Source organism: Coffea eugenioides, chromosome 7, assembly GCF_003713205.1.
Source record: "Coffea eugenioides isolate CCC68of chromosome 7, Ceug_1.0, whole genome shotgun sequence".
Lineage (NCBI taxonomy): Eukaryota > Viridiplantae > Streptophyta > Magnoliopsida > Gentianales > Rubiaceae > Coffea > Coffea eugenioides.
The window spans coordinates 4,594,592-4,612,029 of NC_040041.1; the positions used below are offsets into that span (position 1 = coordinate 4,594,592).

General features: G+C 39.1%; 3 protein-coding genes across 9 annotated transcripts; all 3 read right to left on the bottom strand.

Moving 5' to 3' along the window:
- Positions 1–713: 713 nt before the first annotated feature.
- LOC113778482 lies at positions 714–4,274 on the bottom strand. 5 transcript variants are annotated; one of them, XM_027323905.1, is made up of 2 exons: positions 2,976–4,273; positions 714–1,094 (listed from the first exon to the last, which is right to left on the bottom strand). In XM_027323905.1, the coding sequence occupies exons 1-2, from the start codon at positions 3,846–3,848 to the stop codon at positions 1,062–1,064; spliced, it is 906 nt and encodes a 301-aa protein (XP_027179706.1). In that variant the 5' UTR covers positions 3,849–4,273; the 3' UTR covers positions 714–1,061. The 5 variants fall into 5 exon arrangements, with proteins under 5 accessions (XP_027179706.1, XP_027179708.1, XP_027179705.1 ...); XM_027323907.1 differs by lacking the exon at positions 714–1,094 and adding an exon at positions 1,419–1,498; XM_027323904.1 differs by lacking the exon at positions 714–1,094 and adding an exon at positions 2,037–2,244 and having other exon boundaries at positions 2,976–4,274.
- Positions 4,275–4,576: 302 nt separating this feature from the next.
- On the bottom strand, positions 4,577–8,625 carry LOC113778484 (N-acylphosphatidylethanolamine synthase). Of its 2 annotated transcripts, none has more exons than XM_027323910.1 (5): positions 8,294–8,625; positions 7,493–7,620; positions 6,640–6,725; positions 5,724–5,861; positions 4,577–5,116 (listed from the first exon to the last, which is right to left on the bottom strand). In XM_027323910.1, the coding sequence occupies exons 1-5, from the start codon at positions 8,503–8,505 to the stop codon at positions 4,835–4,837; spliced, it is 846 nt and encodes a 281-aa protein (XP_027179711.1). In that variant the 5' UTR covers positions 8,506–8,625; the 3' UTR covers positions 4,577–4,834. The 2 variants fall into 2 exon arrangements, with proteins under 2 accessions (XP_027179711.1, XP_027179712.1); XM_027323911.1 differs by having other exon boundaries at positions 8,286–8,365.
- A 1,238-nt stretch (positions 8,626–9,863) lies between these two features.
- Positions 9,864–17,311, bottom strand: LOC113777571 (auxin response factor 8). Of its 2 annotated transcripts, none has more exons than XM_027322698.1 (15): positions 16,737–17,311; positions 16,600–16,655; positions 16,186–16,298; positions 15,952–16,050; positions 15,815–15,871; positions 15,563–15,718; positions 15,397–15,481; positions 14,464–14,554; positions 14,199–14,363; positions 14,007–14,129; positions 13,653–13,728; positions 12,212–12,359; positions 10,902–11,890; positions 10,624–10,814; positions 9,864–10,337 (listed from the first exon to the last, which is right to left on the bottom strand). In XM_027322698.1, exons 2-15 carry the CDS (start codon positions 16,640–16,642, stop codon positions 10,160–10,162), a joined length of 2,514 nt encoding a protein of 837 aa, XP_027178499.1. In that variant the 5' UTR covers positions 16,643–16,655; positions 16,737–17,311; the 3' UTR covers positions 9,864–10,159. The 2 variants fall into 2 exon arrangements, with proteins under 2 accessions (XP_027178499.1, XP_027178498.1); XM_027322697.1 differs by having other exon boundaries at positions 16,600–17,128; positions 17,246–17,262.
- Positions 17,312–17,438: the final 127 nt, after the last annotated feature.

The window sequence follows — 17,438 nt, forward strand, 5'->3', positions numbered from 1 at the left end:
CCCTTCTTACTCCTAATTGTTAGGATTCTGAGTTCTGAATTTGAAAGCCCTTCCAATCCTTAACTATTATGATACAAACCCTGAATCTAACAGTAAAAAAAAAAAACTAAAAATCCCCCTTTAGTCATTGAGCTGACCTAATGGTTTTAGTGATCAAGGTTAAAGATGCTAGGAACTATAATCTCTGCATGTGTTTTTCCTTTTATTTAGTGCATTAGTATTCATCTGATTATTTTTGGATTACTTACTAACGGTGTCGAGTTGCAATTGCTTATTTGTTTCTATTACTCCTTAAATTGTGGCCCCTTATAATAAGCTCATAAAAAAAAAAAAGGAAACACAATAAAGTTATCAGTCTTTATTAGTAGTACTTGGGTGATAACAAAGTTTTTTTTTTTTTTTTTGAAGGAAGTGATAACAAAAAGTTTTGACCAACCGAAAAGACAAGAACAACCCATTTTGTATTCTATAGTCTCTAAACTCTTGAATCGTCCTTGGCAGCCAATGTGTTGTTGTATCTTTCTCATCTCGTCAGACAGTAGATCCTAGCGGTCAAAATTGATAAAAAGTTGGTGGCAATAGGAACTTTGATACATATTCTATCTGCCTTCACACCAAACACAGATAAATGGTCAATTGATACATTTCACTTTCATTATTTTTCCCTTTTTTTTTTGGGGGGGTTTTATTCTGTACATAATTTCAGTGGAGTCTCATTTTGAGGGCCAATGCCTCCTTGTTCGTTTGAGTTGTTTGGTATCCAGCATATTTTCTGATCTTCAGTGGTTGGGTCCATTCTAGCAGGCCTTCATCATCACATAGGCCAATTTAACAACTTTCTGGTTATAGGAAGCTCAAAAACTCTTCCTCAAATTCCTCCTCGTACAGAAGAAAATACCTTCTTAATGTTTTGAAAGGGAATGTAAAATGAACTCAAAATCTCCATGTAGACATCTGTATCATGGATGGAGGATAAAGAGAGAGGCAAATAAACCAATCATTTCATTTCCGTAATTTTCTCTTCCCATAATGATCGAAAGGGCAAATGTGAAGTTCCAAAATCAGGAGTGTATGAATGTTTGGAATGAGATCGCCTGAAATCAGAGAGAAGGTCAAAAACCACAGGGAATGGTCTCTTGATTAGGGACAGAACATGATGGAAGTAAAGTGCAAATCATCCGGACAAACAGATTCTTTTTTTAACTAGTTGTTCAGACAGAGAAATGTAATAGTACTATCTCCTTCTTCTTCTTCTTCTTCTTCTTTTTTTCAGTCTAGTTGTTAAAGAATGAAAGAAGAAGCATTACAAGTCATAAGTGAATACAAAGAAATGATTCCCTTCATAATAATTCTCAATCCAAATTGGTACTTACTGGAAATTTTTACCAATTACTTTGTCCTGAGTTCAGAGCTTTTTCTTGTTCTCTCCAATACATACATATTACATAACCCTCCCTTCTTCAAAAGAAAGCAAGAACTGGCATTACCTTATTGGTACCTTACAAAAAAGGTCGGATGTTACAGAAGAATGAAAATGACAAACACAAGGGACGCAAAATTACTGTAATCATGAAAGAAGCAAAGGTCTTTCTCATAAATAAAACTAATGTAGCAAAACTTTCATGAGTTTATTACTGGTTTTATGATGATTGAAATCACTAACATGGCAAATTAATTTGATGGGGTCTGGTAGTTTTTGGGTATGGTTGATTTGGTTTCCTGATGGGGTCATGGGGAACCAAGTAAAAATAGTGGTATGTTCCACCATGTGCAGAACTAATACAGCATGTTAGTTAGCAACTTTATAGACTTGGATCATAACACCAGCATGTTTGTTACAAATGCTCATCATGTATGATTGGACAAAAAGTAAAGTCGATAAGGCATCCATCGCAGGGTCTTATCCAATAACAAGGAAGTGATGGACCAATTCTTGTAAATTTTGATTGAAAACTAAATCATGTTCCTCCAAGGTAGGACGAAAAAAAGAAAGAAAGAAAGCAGAGCACAGTAGAAGGATCCTTTGCTTAGAAATGTTGGATGTAATCAAATGTTACTTTTCGATATTGGAGCATCAATAATGTCTATTCAGATTACAGTACATAATGGAGTTTCACTGGTTAAGCAACTTGCCTAAACAGCTTTAATTTTGGTGCATCAGTGAAAGGACTAAACATTTGCAACACAACAGACACATGTGATCGATCCAGTTGCTGTTCTTGAAAAGTTTCCTGGAATAGGAGACTGGAGGAAGACAGTATTGAGTATGAGAGGCTATCATCCATGCAATTGAACTGAGCTAATGTCCAGGTCTTCCTCAGTTCCCACAAATGATGGTATCAAGCAACAAGAAAATAGCTATTCCTAGCAATTCAGCTACCATTTGTTCATTTGGTGCCAGTTTTTGACAAGAGCTACTCCAAAAGGAAAAGAAGAACAAGAGAGAGCAGCCAATAGGAGTATGTAATTAAGAATCCCAGTAAGAAAGTTTTTAACAGTCACTAATCCTTAGCAAGTATAAATGTGTATCAATACATACAATTGTTAGTTTGTGTTGAAATCGACTCTTTTGTCAGTTTCAAAAGCCAAAAATAAAAGAAAAGAAACAATCTCATCTTCTGAAGTTGCACATAAGCACAGCTTTCCTCATTTAGATCTCTTTCACACACCTATTGCATCTTTTCTACCAATTTCAGCAAGACAAGTGGCCAAACTTCTTGTTGCTTAAAGTCTCACACTCCGTTATTGACTGCCCTCCTACTCTGAAGCCTTTAGATCAGACCTAAGCTTCCAGAACAGAACTCTTAGTATCTTTGTAACTTTTGTTAGTTGTCAAATTATATCTTTGGATTAAATGTGATAAACAACATTCCAATCAATTTACATGCTTGATTGTCTTAACAGCAATCCAATGATTTCCACCTATAAGCAAGTGCATCAACAACACCATCAAAACTATCAAATCTAGAACTCACCACATCTATGCCAACTCCCAATCTCTCAGCACCAGAAGCTGTAACTGGACCATGAGCAGCCACCAACATGCTTGGACACCTCATCCTCATCATCTCCCAATTCAGCCCCAACTCTTTCAAGCTCTTCAAAAGCCCTTCAACCTCTGCAGTACTTGTAAACACAAGGCCATCCAACCCACATTCCTCATCAGTCCTCCTCGCTACCTCCTCAGCACACGTGGGGCCCCCCCACCGGGTCTCATAACCGTTAACTCTAACCGCAGTCCATCCCATTCTAGCTAGATGAGCAAGGAAATTAGGCACAACAGGTGGTTCCTCCAGGCCTAGTACAGATGGAACTGGGCATAACACCTTTCTTCCCTGGCCTAATCCCAGTGATTCGGCTAGACTTGTTGGTGTTGAAATTGGAGGAACCAAGACCTTAATTCTACGGGGATTTTCACAAAGTTTATTAATAAAAGATTCATCTAGCAGCTCTGAGTCTTTGCCTAGAGCTGAAATTGTGAAGGTTTCACCATGTGGGGCAAGTGGGGGTGAGTGGATGTTGGTTAAGGCTTCTGAGAAAGCTTTGATTCCAGTTCTTGATGTGAAAGCTATACCTGAGAATTGTTCGAGGTTGGGATGATTCTGGGAATTGTTGATGGCATTTGGATTGGAGAGGTAGAATTGGATGGAGGAGATGGTGTGTGGGGTGGTTTCAACAATGACAGTGGGACACCAGATGGGACACCAGCCCTTGAGTTGGATAACGTGGGAGAGCCTTTCTGCATAATTTTTTGGGGTGGTGAAGGCAATAAGACGGCTGTTGGTGCTGGTGTTGGGGAGCGCTGCCATTGATGGATGAGAAGGATGCTGCAGAGTCAGGACCATCATTTCCTCATCATCATTTGACTGAAAAATGGAGACAGGGCAGCACTCACTTTCTGGGATTTAATTAGATTATCATCTGACACAGACCGACCTATTTTGTTTGACCAGGCTTACAAACACTGTACACATGAGAGAGATTTATCAATGGAGAACATACATGACACAACTGGATCCAGGAGAAAACGGCGCATGAATATCATCTAATTCTGTGAGATACCGATCTGCGAATGAAGAAAATTCCAAGTTTGGGAAACAACATAAACTTCTCTAAAAAACTGGGAATTGAGGAAAACCAAATATGTCTGGAGGTAAGTTAGAATTTGACCCAAGGTTTTGATTGTGGTCTTTTTACCTTTTTTTCGCTTCTGATATTGTTGATTAGGTTGGATTTTTTCCTTTTCTTTTTGGGCAGCAACCAGCTGAAATAGCAGAATGTTAAACATGGCGAAACAGCACAATCATTCCTTTTTTTCCTATTACAGGAACTATTTGTGCACCTGAAAATCAACTCAACAAAAACGGAATCTGACCCCCCGTGCTCCACATATGAAGGTTTCCTTGAAGAAGAAATGAGGACGATGGTAGAATGACAAAAGACATCCTCATTCTCTAATTGTTCTCATTCTAATCGGCTTAATCGAAGTTCACCCATCCAAGCCATTGCCTCTTTCCCAAAATAAAAGACTCGTGTCCTTGGGAATGCACAAGAAAGAATATTGATGCTGCACATAGAAGTCCGGCATAAACTGTAAATGGCAACCTGCAAGATTTGCAACTAATACACTCTCCACTTGAAAGCGCAACTACAGAGTTAATCAACACCAATCGTCAATGGGCAGAAAAATTCATTCTAGACCTAAGACATTAATCTTCAACAAACAAGAGGGAGTGTAAAAAGCCTGCCAAAAATGCACAAGATTTAAAAATAGGAAGTTGAGTGCGCCATGACTCAAAACCACACTGTCAAGTTCAGTTCTTTGAACTTTAGATCAGCACTTCAACTTTCCCAAACTTTGCAATCTCTCCATCACAGTCCGAATTCGCTCTGATATGGATGTGTAAAGCCATCTTTGTGCTGCCTCATCCAGTCCACACGGTTTCAGAATGGGCCACCTGGCACCAGAATGACTTGAATCCTTAGACCGATACAATGCCGTCTGCTTCAGCTTAGGCAAGTCAAATTCTATTGGCTCACCAATGACAATGTTGATATTCCTATTCCATAACGGTAAAAGAGGTCTTCTTCCAAACATATAATTTTCAGGCATCACCTGGAAATTTTCAGAAGGAATGAGTATTTTAGAACCAACAAGGAAAAACAAGCACAGTAATTTGGATAAAGCTCAATTCTACAACTACCATGAATTCCAAGAGTTAGATATTCTCGACAAGCTTCAAGGTCGGGCTAGGCTCAGCAAGCTTAGCTCTAGAAGAATAAAGTAGTTCAGCTATTGTTTTGAGTACACAAAAGGAGTGAGCCAAATAATACTGTCCACTATCATGTACCCAAATAATGTAAAAGAGAAAGTTTTCATCCAAATATACAAGTTTGTATTTGGAAGTCTGTGTTTAAATCTCTCATACACCATTTAACAAAATCAAACAAAACGATTTGTGACCAACATATAAACAAAAAACTCAAACCACATGCTCCTGTAAGCATGAACATGCAAAAGCACACATCTTTCCTACATATAATAGTACACAATTGTACTTAGAAATTGGTTAATTCAAGAGAGGAAGGAGTTAAAGTTGTCAATGGGAGCAATTCACATCATTCTCTAGAATGAAATGCACTATTTAGTACCTAAAGTGCACAGATGGCAAAGGAAGATATTCAAGACATTCAAACAACATTTTCATAACACCAAGAATGACCTTTTGCAAACCATGATGAAAAATTGGCAGAACTATTGGAGTTACAGGAGCACGAGCAATGAGACTGGCAGTTCCCCATTTTAACCTTCTTATTGGTGCTTCTTCTTGACACACTTTGCCTTCTGGAAATGTATGTAACTGTCCATCACAAAAGAAGAGAGTTTGAGAACACTGAAAACTATAATCTTGCTTGAAAGAATTGACTTTATCTTCAATAACAATACTCCTACATAAAATATTCTAGGAGGAAAGCACAATTCTTGATGTGCACCATCAAGCACATAATAAAGATAGAAGACCACTACATGGTTTGAGAACCTTACAAATAAGCAATCAAAAAACGTGACATTGAAAAAGTTAACAGAAATGAGGGAGGGCGTGAAAGATAGTTACGCTCACCTCATTGGAGCAAGTCTAGAAACCTTGTGCAGTAGGAAAATAAAAAAAAAAATGTTTTTTTAGATTACTTATTACTATAATGAATGTCGTACATGTTGGTAGGTAATGGCAGGAGTAATAGAGGGGGCAACAAGAGTATTTTCCTCTGTTCTTTATTCTTTTTTAAATAAAAAAAAAAAACTGACAGGGAACATTAGTGTAACTTCACAAATAAGAGGGAGGACCAATAGCTCTGATTCACATAAGGAAATGTCAGCCTATCTTACCCACAGAAGCGATAAAGACTAATTGCATTGTGATAAGAATGATGGACAAGCTACAGACAGTAAAATCAATGGAACAACACAAGGCAAAGTGGACAAGAATGCACACGAGAAATGAATCAAGGGGAAAAGGGGGTACAATTTGAGAGACAGAGAGAGAGAGAGAGAGAGAGAAGCAAATGTCATATCTACACTGCAATTACAGTATATTCAGGCTCAGTGTGAAACTAAAACAGTATAATAACATAAATTACCCAAGCTCCATCCCTCAAGCGATCAAGAGCTTCATTCATATGTTCCTGATAGATTCCTCCTCCTCTTGTTATAGGTATGCATTTCCCTGCAAATGTTCCATGAGAAAGAAACCAACTTTCCATGAGTATGAAGCCAAGTTAGATCATTACAGATAAGAAAGAACTACAACCTCAGCTCATTAACAAGGAATAGTCAAACAGTAGTCTGGTTCATTTTTTAGTTTGCTAAGCTAGCAACCTGAGCTTCTTCAGCAAGCTAGAATCAGTTCATTGCCTTGGTAACTATCAATTTTCAAAGATAAAACCTTGTCCTGACTGCTTTTACAAGCACTTCTAAACAAAGTCAAGCTCACTAAAGATGGACTGCTTCAGGCTGCCATGCAATTTCTTTGGCCTAAAAAGCACAATTGAACCATTACAATTTAGCCATTCAACTTGATATCTGTGGAAGGTTGATGAGGAACGTGATCAAAGATAGTAGAGATGACAGACAATTATGTACGATGTGCACTCAGTGATTAAGCACATGTATCTTCTAACACATTCTCCAAAAGATCTTTTGCATGTCCAAATTTTTGCTCAGTAAATAAGGACATCAGCTATCATTATCTATTAAGAACAAGCATTCGTTAAGTAGTCCAAACATCCCAAAAAAGGAGAAATGATTGCAACAAGGACTTCAGTGCTGGTCTTTCCACAAAATGCAGGATATATGTCTACTGCAGTAGGACTATTTAAAAGTTCCTTTCGCTGTTTAAGAAGAACAGACTAAGGTACCAGAACAATTTCACAAATTGGTGATTGAAGAAAATGCAAATGAAAAATTATCCTGAACTATCGAGATATTACACACCAAGTCGGAAAAAATATGACAGCACCGTATTTTTAAAGCATATATCTTCAGCTGCTAGTACCCAGCGTCCAATTCTTGCATCAGTAATGGGGAAACCTTTGAAACCCCACATGACAGGGTCATCCAACCTGCAGAAATTAAAAAGAATAACATAATCCTCTTAAACAGCAAAATAGTAGCAGTAATCACAAAAATATAGAGACCAACTTATAAGCAAACTAATGAATTCAAATCAACCACACTAATTGTACTCATGAGCCTTATCTTTCTTCCTTCTATACACGTCTGACAATTAAAAATATCAGTCTCCTTATGTGTTAGACAACCACAACATTGTCTACGCCAGCCAAATGCTAAGAGCAAAACTGAACCACAAAATGGATTATTCATTGCACGAGCTTAACGCTGAAAAGTGAGATTTTTTTTCAATGATTTTGTAGCATTTACAGTGCGAAATGGTTCATTTATCTTCCTCAGAACAAATTAGGTACTTCATAGTTGTATCCACAGGAAATTACAAACATATTGCAAAAAACTTCGGCCGTAATAGCACATCAAATCAACTCGTATATAAACGGGAAACATACTAATATCAAAATACTTTCAGAAATCCGGTAGCAGGATCCTATGAAAGGGAAGCAAATGCAATCCACTTTCTATTATGATCCAACAAGAAACTATATGCTAGAAAGAACCCATCAGGGGTTCTAGAAGAAAAATAAAACCCACAACATATTTTGGTGCACTGAAGAGAAAAATGAAATATCAAGAGAGGAAGAAGAAGGGGACTGACTGACTGACGTGGACATGTGATTGCTGACGGTGAGGAGAGGGACGCCAGGAGGGCGGGATCGGACAAGGTGAATGAGGGTCTCGGCATTATGGACGGTGGTGGTGTTGAGCAAATTGGCTACCGCTTTTGCAAAAGCGCCGACCGCCATGAAAATAGCTTTTCTTGGTATCCCTCTTAGGTGGTTCCCTCTCGCCGCCCATTCCATCTTCCTCCCCACCATCTTTCTTCCGCCACCACCACCGCCAGTGGGAACTGTGAATTGAAACCCAAAAAGGACTTTTTCTCAACCTGCTCGCTCAAGTTTGAATTTTCTGCTCCCATTCCAATTCTTATACTCCTACAGTCCTACTATCCAAAAAAATGCCTTTTTATTCCCCCTTTATATAACTTTCTTTTCGTTGGGGTAATCAAATGAGGTACTCCCACCCGCAAACATCAGCAGCGGGGCAGGACGAGGTGGGCTAATTAGGATAGGCAATTGGGTCACTGTGGCCTATAGGGGGCGGTGAGGTACCGGATTTTTAGGTCCTTTTAGGTCTTAATGGGCTGGGACTGGTTAAGCCACGGCCCACAGGCTACTGAGATGGTTAATTATTTCCTTTTAATGTGTTTTGGATCTGTTTGGATTAACTGTTTTTTGGAGTGTTTTTGAAATATTTTACTGTAACAGTGTACATGAAAAACTTTTACTGTGGATTTTGTGATTTTTTGGAGAAATTTTTGAAATATATTTTGGAATACCTTTTAACATTAAAATATTTTTAGAATACTTTTTAAAAATTAAACTACCACCCATAACCACAACCACCACTAACACTACCCCCACCCACCATCGCCACCACCCCCTCCCTCTTTTTCCTCCTCCCCACCAACCATCGGCCCTTCCCTCTCCCCCTTAATCTGGTCGCGGCCAGATCGCAACCAACCAGAAGGTTGCGACCTTCTGGGGGTGGAAGGGAAGCATAAGAGAGGAAGAACAGAGAAGGGGAAGAGGGGAGGAGGAAGAGGGAGGGAGTGGTGGCGTTGGTGAGTGGGGGTAAGGGAGGGGTAGTGGCAATAGTGGGTGGGAATGAGGGAGGGGTTGGTGGTGATAGATAGAAAATGTTGTTGTATTTTATTAAAATTTTTTGTATATATTTATGAGTTGTTTTTAATATATTATATGAATAGATGTTTTTTAGTTGTTTTGTTTATGTATTACAATCTATAACATTATATTTAAAATACTTGTTTTTGAAAAATAGTCCTCTAATTTCCTCATTTCCTCATTTTGTGAGGAAATACACTGGGCCTATTATTATCTCTGTCCCCATCCCTCAAATCTTGACAAAATTCCCATAACAGATGTTCATTCATTTCTACTTCAACATCAAGATTAGGTCACGTTTATTTAACACAATCAATGCGTTTGCTAAAGGCAAACCAACATACATGCTTTTTTGGCAATGATGCTGCCTTTTTTCTGCAGTTTAGATTCCCCCTTTTCGTTACTCTCTGTCTGAGTTTGGCGTGTACTTTCAGTTGTCAAACGATAAGACTCGTATTTTCCACCTTAAAAAAAGTCATAAAGCAAGACAATAGAGCTAGAGAGAAAATATTTCTAATACAACTACATTTCTTGTCTCCTCTTTTCAGTACATAATGCTGCATTCACTAGGATGTCTGCACAGGTTTCTTGTTTTCAACTGGGTCCAGATCACATATTGTTGATCCTTCCCGCTGGCTAAAAGAGAATTATACCTTCCTACAACAGATTATAGAGAGCACTACAAATACAAACACGACAGTGTGATGAATAGACAGATAGGAAGCAGAAACTGCAAAAACATTTGGAGCTTTTAGGACTGTTTTAAGTGATTAGTGATTACTCCCTCTCAATATTCTAGTGATCCTAAAGAAGGAAACCTAGCGACCATGTCTCGCCCATCACCACTGCTGCTGTTCATCCTCTCAGCAGCAATGCGACTCAAGGATTCACCCTCTTGCTTTCCCAGCTTCTGCACTTCCTCTGGAGACAGGATCTTGATATACCAGACATTATTAACAAATGCCCTGCACAGATCTCGTATAAGAATCCAAAGTACCGCTTACATCAAAATTACCAATAGCTAAACATGCAGAAACAAGAACGGATATGCCATACCATCCAAGGTCCAACAACAAAATGAAGCAATACAAAAACTATATGAGCGATATAGACGGATCCTAGCCTTAAAATAACTACACGACCCATTTTGTACCATGTGGTTCTTATTCCTTTTATTATGTTTTCCTTTTGAGAGGGGTGTTTGCAAGTGATCAAGGAATCTAGGCAAGGTGTTGACTGTAAAGTACTCACTCCCATGGGTCGTCTCCAAGGAGAAGCACATCGTTCTCCCTGTCGACAAATACAAGCTGCCAGCCTGATCTTTGAGGGTCTTCAAGCAACCCTTCGATCCCATACATCTGACCGAGTTCCTGTCGCAGCTCATGATAGCTGTTGAACCGGCTGATGTCCAATGACCTCCCAACACACCCAAACTTGTGGACCTGGATATGCAAACGAGAATACTTGGTCAGTGATCAACTAGAAGAAATGAAAGTGAAAAGATGTGCATCATAGTCTATAACTAGTACCTTGACAAATGTGCGGGTTCGTGTAGGTGAATCTTGACCAGTACCATGCAACAACTCGGAAGAGTCATGCACAAAACCGTATAAAGGATTCTGAAAGCCAGAATCCCCTAATGGCATAGAAGACACACCAGCATCAATTGAAGAAGTACCGACACTGGAGACAGTAGTGGGAAGTAAAAGAGCAGCAGAGTCAATGTTGGCACCAAAAATAGCTTGATTCTGTGCATCCAAGCCACAAGCTTCCTGCTCACTGGGACCATCTTTTCCAGGATATGGGGGAAGTGACGCAGCACTCGAACAAGCATTGACTTGTCCATGAGAATATTTAGATACCCAGGATTGTTGAGGTGGCTGCTCATTTAGCATGGTCTGAGTCGTTCTGGAGAAGTTCAAAAGACTAGTACTTCCCTCTGAACAGAGTGAGCCTAGCACATTTTGCATGCTTGAAGGAGCTATTGATGCTGAAAATTTAGTGTTTGAATCAGCAAAGTCAGTTTTAGAAAATGATGGAGATGGTATATTTGATGATTGCCTCTGCTGGAGCTGTTCATGTTGGATCACATATGCTTCCTGAAATGGATGATGCGGTTGCTGTTCTTCAGATTGATTGTTGACTTGTTGCGCCTGTGCCCTATTCAGGTTTTCTGATAGCATTTGGGTTTGTGGAGGGAGTATGTGAGGAGGCACCCCTTGCTGTATTACTTGCTGATGCTGCAACAACGTATTATGGCAGCCAGTATGTTGAAGATATTGGACAGGTGGTTGAAACTGCACCATTTGCTGTTTAAGCAAATCTCCACTTCCAAAATTTTGCAAAGCCAGCATGGCCTGATACTGCTGATTGAGATCATTTCGGAGCATTGATGGATCAATCCTCTGCTGCATCCAGGGAAGCATACCAACTGATGGAAAGTTCAAGGAATGGAGTCCTTGCTCACCAGTTTCTCCTCTCAACCATGTCATGCCATTAACAGCTTCATTACTGGCATCTGTAATAATACCAAAGGTAAAAAAAAATCTCCAAAACCCAATGCTAGCCAATGAACAGTTGGATGGATAACAAGAAGAGGAACAAGCAAAGGTAAACCATGGGGTTTGGGAAAGTAAATCCAGCAAAGTGCCAGTCTGAGGTGCCTCTCACCAACTGTTGACTCATCCCATGGATTGATAGGCCCAATTACCAAAGTAAAACATACATAAATAAATTTATTTCAAAAAAAAATAAAACAGATGGACCTCATGCACTCCTTATCAGAAAAGAAAAGCAAAATAAACAAGGAAACAGCAGTAATATATAAGTCATTTAGCACCTTGAAAAGATGAGGCTCCTGGGTACCACGGCCTTTTCAGTCTGAGCGGAAATAATGATGGATACATGGGAAAGGTTGTCAAAGGCTCAATCTCCCATAGTGAGACTCTCGGCTGCCTCTCACCAGCTGTTGACTCATCCCAGCCAACCTGGAAGTTTTGGGCAAATGAAACAGGAAATGCCCAACAAGTTTTGATAAGCAGGTATATCAACTTTCACTTATGCAATAAAATACTGAGGTAGTTTTCTGGAACTAGTGGCAACGCATAAACCAACAAAATTCAGGCAAAAGTACAAGGCTGTAGCAACACAAAAGGTTAGGAAAGTACAGATTTTTTAGCCTAAAAAGAATTATACGATGTAATTCTCACACACACAAGACTCCATAATTTACACCTCCATCCATCATGCTGCAGAGGAATAGAATCTAAATAAAAATTTCAGCAATGAAACAAAATTAATATTTCAGAGTACATCTTCGTTTTAGTCTCTCTAGACACAATCTCAATCTAAGACTATGTCAGACACATGTTAATAAAGATGGCATGAGGGGCAGCTGGAAAAATGAGGAGTATTGGAACTCCTACAGAGCCCACATTGGTACAGAGAAGAACCAAACCTGCCTAGAGCCAGCTTTAAAGGGAGAACCATGATACCAACCCCAAACAGAGAAGTCACAAGGAGGTATATTCACCTTGGTAACGAGCTACCTCCATTCCCCAATCATGTCAATAGTGAGGATGTAGCTTCCAGAAAAAGCCAGTCCTCTTGACTGACCAACTTGTTTCATCCAGTGAGACATGTAGCAGCATCTTGTTAAGACGTTACCGTGCCATTTTAGATGCTACTTTCAGGCGAAATTAATTGGATGGCTGCAATTTGGGTTTACAAAGATATTGCCTTTTAAAGGATAGCATTCCCAGGCAACCCCACCACCACCATTATAGGAATGTGTCCAGGAAGAGCAATTTGCAGGTTTTGTGGCTTAATCACCAGAGGATTCCAAAGACCAAACATGTACGACCAACTGCGAAGCTGCATGCCACCCTGTGCGTTGCAGCTGTAAATACAGGCCTAGGTCACCGTGAGCCAATAATAGTGATCTAATTGCTAACCGCTCTGATGTCTGTTTTGGTCCACTACCCTCCATTCTTGCCTACTTCCCCAGCACTCGGATTGTCTTCCCATTCTCTCATCCAATTATCTTGTAATTCAGTCACTTAGGTCTCAAAACAAGGGGTTTCCTCTCATTGTTGAAACCATTTTATAAAATTTAACCTGCAACTTCTAGGTTGATCCTTATACAAGCTAAAAATGGTTCCATAAATAACCAATGCGAGGTGTTCAATAGCCATCAAATTGTACAAATAAAGTTATAGTCCCACAGTATAAGCTCATATTTGATTACAACATTCAAAAGATAACATTACAAGCTCATTTACCTTAACAGATCGCCAGTGGGAATTTGGCCACCGAACTGGATCTAAGTCACCAATTCCAGTAATTGTACCCATATACCTGAAGAATTCAAATACCATGGATGACAAGTAGATAGAGTTTCATATGATAGCCACTGCAGAAATACAGGCCATAACTCACAGCAACAAAATTATTCAAACAAGCACAAAAGTGGTATAACCAAAGGTCTGATATTTTCAGTTAAGACAATTGACGACTAAGCATGATATGCATATTTCTTTGCAACAGTATCAGAATGCATCATTCCATGAAGTATTAACTATCACTCCAGCACTACAATATTCACAATGCAAAACGAGGTTACCACAGTGCTGTACCTGCGGACACTTGATTCTTCAGTTTCAAACAGCATACGGAAACGCATCCCAACAGAAACACGGGTATGATAAACAGCTTTAAAATACTTCGAAAGTGGTATGACAAACTCGGATGGGCTGGCCCTGATGTATTAAGCATGTCAGTAGAAACAAAGGAAGATAAAGCATCTAATATTAAAATCAAGCATTCACCTCGGATTGTAAAAAATGGTGAAACAGCTATTAGTAGCCGCAGCATGAGCAGCAGCAGCAAGCAGTCCAATATGCATGCTGTCACTAGAGAGAACAGATGACGGCATCACTGTTTGAGGTCGAGTAGCACGCCGAATTCCCAACAGGAGCTGATTTTTTTCATTCCTTATTCAAAATCAGCATAAGATCTCAATAAATCAGACACCTGGCTGCTTCAGAGTTTCCAAGCACAACATTTCAAGAGACTGCAACAAATAATTCATACCAAATAAAAAGAACAGAATCTCCAGCAATGAGCCTCTTGGCACTGACAAACACACTCCAGCCAGTAGTAAGGAGATGCCTCTTGGGTTGCCCTGCATTAGAGCAATAAACAAAATCAAGGGGGGAAAAAGGACACGGTAAAAGTTTGTGTTCAGGATGGTTGTTCCTAAAATCGAGCTATAGCTCTAAGAAAGAGGATAGAATATACACAGCAAGGCATTTCACATAGCGTCTTCAATACATGGATGGTAAAGATCTAAATATCAAAATCAATTTCAAACTAGCGATTAAGATGAAATGCCTTATGTTCATTGCTCTCATAACAAATGTAGAAATCCCCGAACTATTTGACAAGCAGACCAAGAATTTCGAAAGTCTGAAGAGGCACAAGTCAATGGCCATTCAAGTAGGAGTTGTCTTTTGTTTTCATCTTGAGCTATTACTGTTTCAAAGAATGGAGATGTTAAAGTCTTCAAATCCCCAAGCATGGAAGAGTCTTAACATTGAGAGGCATGGACATGCCTTTAATCTATAAAATGCTTTATGCTAAACATTAGAAGGTCAGAGAACATGAAGAGAAAGAACTGGTAGAGAACATAAAAAGATATTTTTTGAAATGATTGAAAACAAGGATAGGAAAACTGAATCACCAGTTATGATCCGGATGCCAGATTGCAGTTGGAATTTGATAACACACGGCTGAAATTAGGTGCTAATCACTCATTGGCCTCCATCACATTTCATGTTGAGTTATAATGGAGGCATTCACAGTTGTATATAACTGCAATACTTGTAGTTGTTCATTACAACAACTAACAGAACAAAAACCAAAAATCCCAAACTTGCATTTGATGAATGCTTAAGATACTTTCACTGATGTACAGCTTAAGATACTTTGAGGACACAAGACCAAACAACAAAAACCCAAACTTGCCTCGGAAGATGTGCCTAAACTTCCATTCAACATCATGGAGATCCCTTGCAATAAGCTCCTGCGCAGGTGGTGTCTGCGTGAAATCCTGAAGGTCCCAAAAGAAAATAAGACTTTTATCAGGCACTCAGCTGCATCTGATTTAATACACAATGAGCACAACAATTACCAGAGGAGGAAAAACTTTCTCTGCAGCACGACGAGGAACGGAGAATCCCCCATGTGTACTTGTATCACTAGCTGTCAATGTCTTGCAGAAATAATTAGTTGGTTGCCGGCTTGGAGTCCCCAGCTCAACCGGGAGATATGTATCCTTTTGTTCTTGCTGTGTGCAAGAGTGATCATTTTTTAATGAATGCAAAATAAATAATTCATCAACCTTAAGATAGTCAAACACTCCCCATGAAACTCAAGAAAATACCGGAGTCAAGGGCTGCAATGTCATTTGAGCATATACTTCATCAGTTTCAACGTCTGCCTGAAATTCCACCACATGAACAATTCAAAACCAACAAGTAAACTTGTAAAAGCATTCACCCTAGAGAGAATGTAACCCACATGCATTGTAACATTGTGGAGTTGGCAAATCAATTGGGCCGGCAAGCTCGGATAATTTGGAATGTGAGCATCAACTTCTTTATTAGTTGTGGCAGCAACCTGACTTCCAATCCCAATTGTGGTCCATTAGTATTCATTCAAAGATAAAAACCATCCAACTTTGCATGCATCACTTTCCACATATACATTTAAGAGGAAAGAACAAAATTTAGTAAATTGACTGGAATAAAGAACCTGTTCGCTATGGCCCTGAGGAAAGTAAACCACGCGACTTCCCACCGTGGGTAAAGACACCAAAGGACCAGCACAAGCATGCCATAGCTCCGAATTCAAACACTTCTTCTCCCCTTTCAGAACCCAGAATTATACAAAATAACCGCAGTCATTTTTATTGTATTACTAACAAGCAAAAAGTTCTGCCCCTTTTCATATTTCAGTAAGGCAAAGTTGTTGTCAAGATTTAAAATAGATAATTATGCTTTTTAGTCAAAGAAAACAAAGAAAATACAATTAAAAGGCTAAGCTCCTAGACCCTCTTTAAAGAAAATAACAATAAAAATTAAAAAGAAAAAAAAAGTCCAGCCTAAAAAGGGGCAATTGAAACAGAAAGGGATAGAAGAAAGCAAAGATGATATAGAGGATAGATACCTTCATGAGCCTGCTGACCCAACCCTGATGTTGAAAGTTTCATAATTTTTCCACACCTTCACTACTTAAATATAATAATTAGTTATCCTTATTAACTACGTACACAAGATTAATAGTGCTAATTAGCAACAAAATACCTCCTTAACCCCGTCAACTCACAAAACCACCACTTTTCATCCAAAAAACTTTCAAAACCCTAAACCCTCTTTTCCACGCTCCCCCACCATTTCCTCTCCAATCTCCACATGCATTTCTCCTCAATTTCCCTTGCATTTCGCCCCAACTTCCTCCAAAATTCACCAATCCCAGAAAAACCCAGAATTCCAGCTCATCAACAAACCCTAAAACTCCCCCAATTTCATAAAAGATCAAAACTTTAATCACACCCACATAAGCCCATCATCATCCTAGCTCAGAACACTTGCTCTCTTCCTCCAAACACTCCATCACCACCTCAACCAAATTTCCACAAAAAAAAGGGAAAAATATAAAACCCCAGCAAACCAAAAAGCTGGAGGTCAGCTGCAACCTTCAGTAAAAGAAACCCTTTTTTAATACCCAATAAATTAAAGAGAAAAAAAATAAACTGAGGAACAAAGATGTGAGAGAGAGAAAGAGAGAAAGCGAGAGTGATATAATATCTCACTTTTTATATAGGCAAACCGACCAAGGTCGACCTGATTGCAGAAGAAAGAGAAAGCTAAAAAAATGAAAGAGATAGAGAGAGAGAGAGAGAGAGTGAAATTCATATAGAAAGAGAAAAGAGAGAGAGAGAGAGAGAGACCGCAAGCTAAGCTCAGCTAAGTCCTCTTTCAATTCAACTGTTTGCTATCTATGTA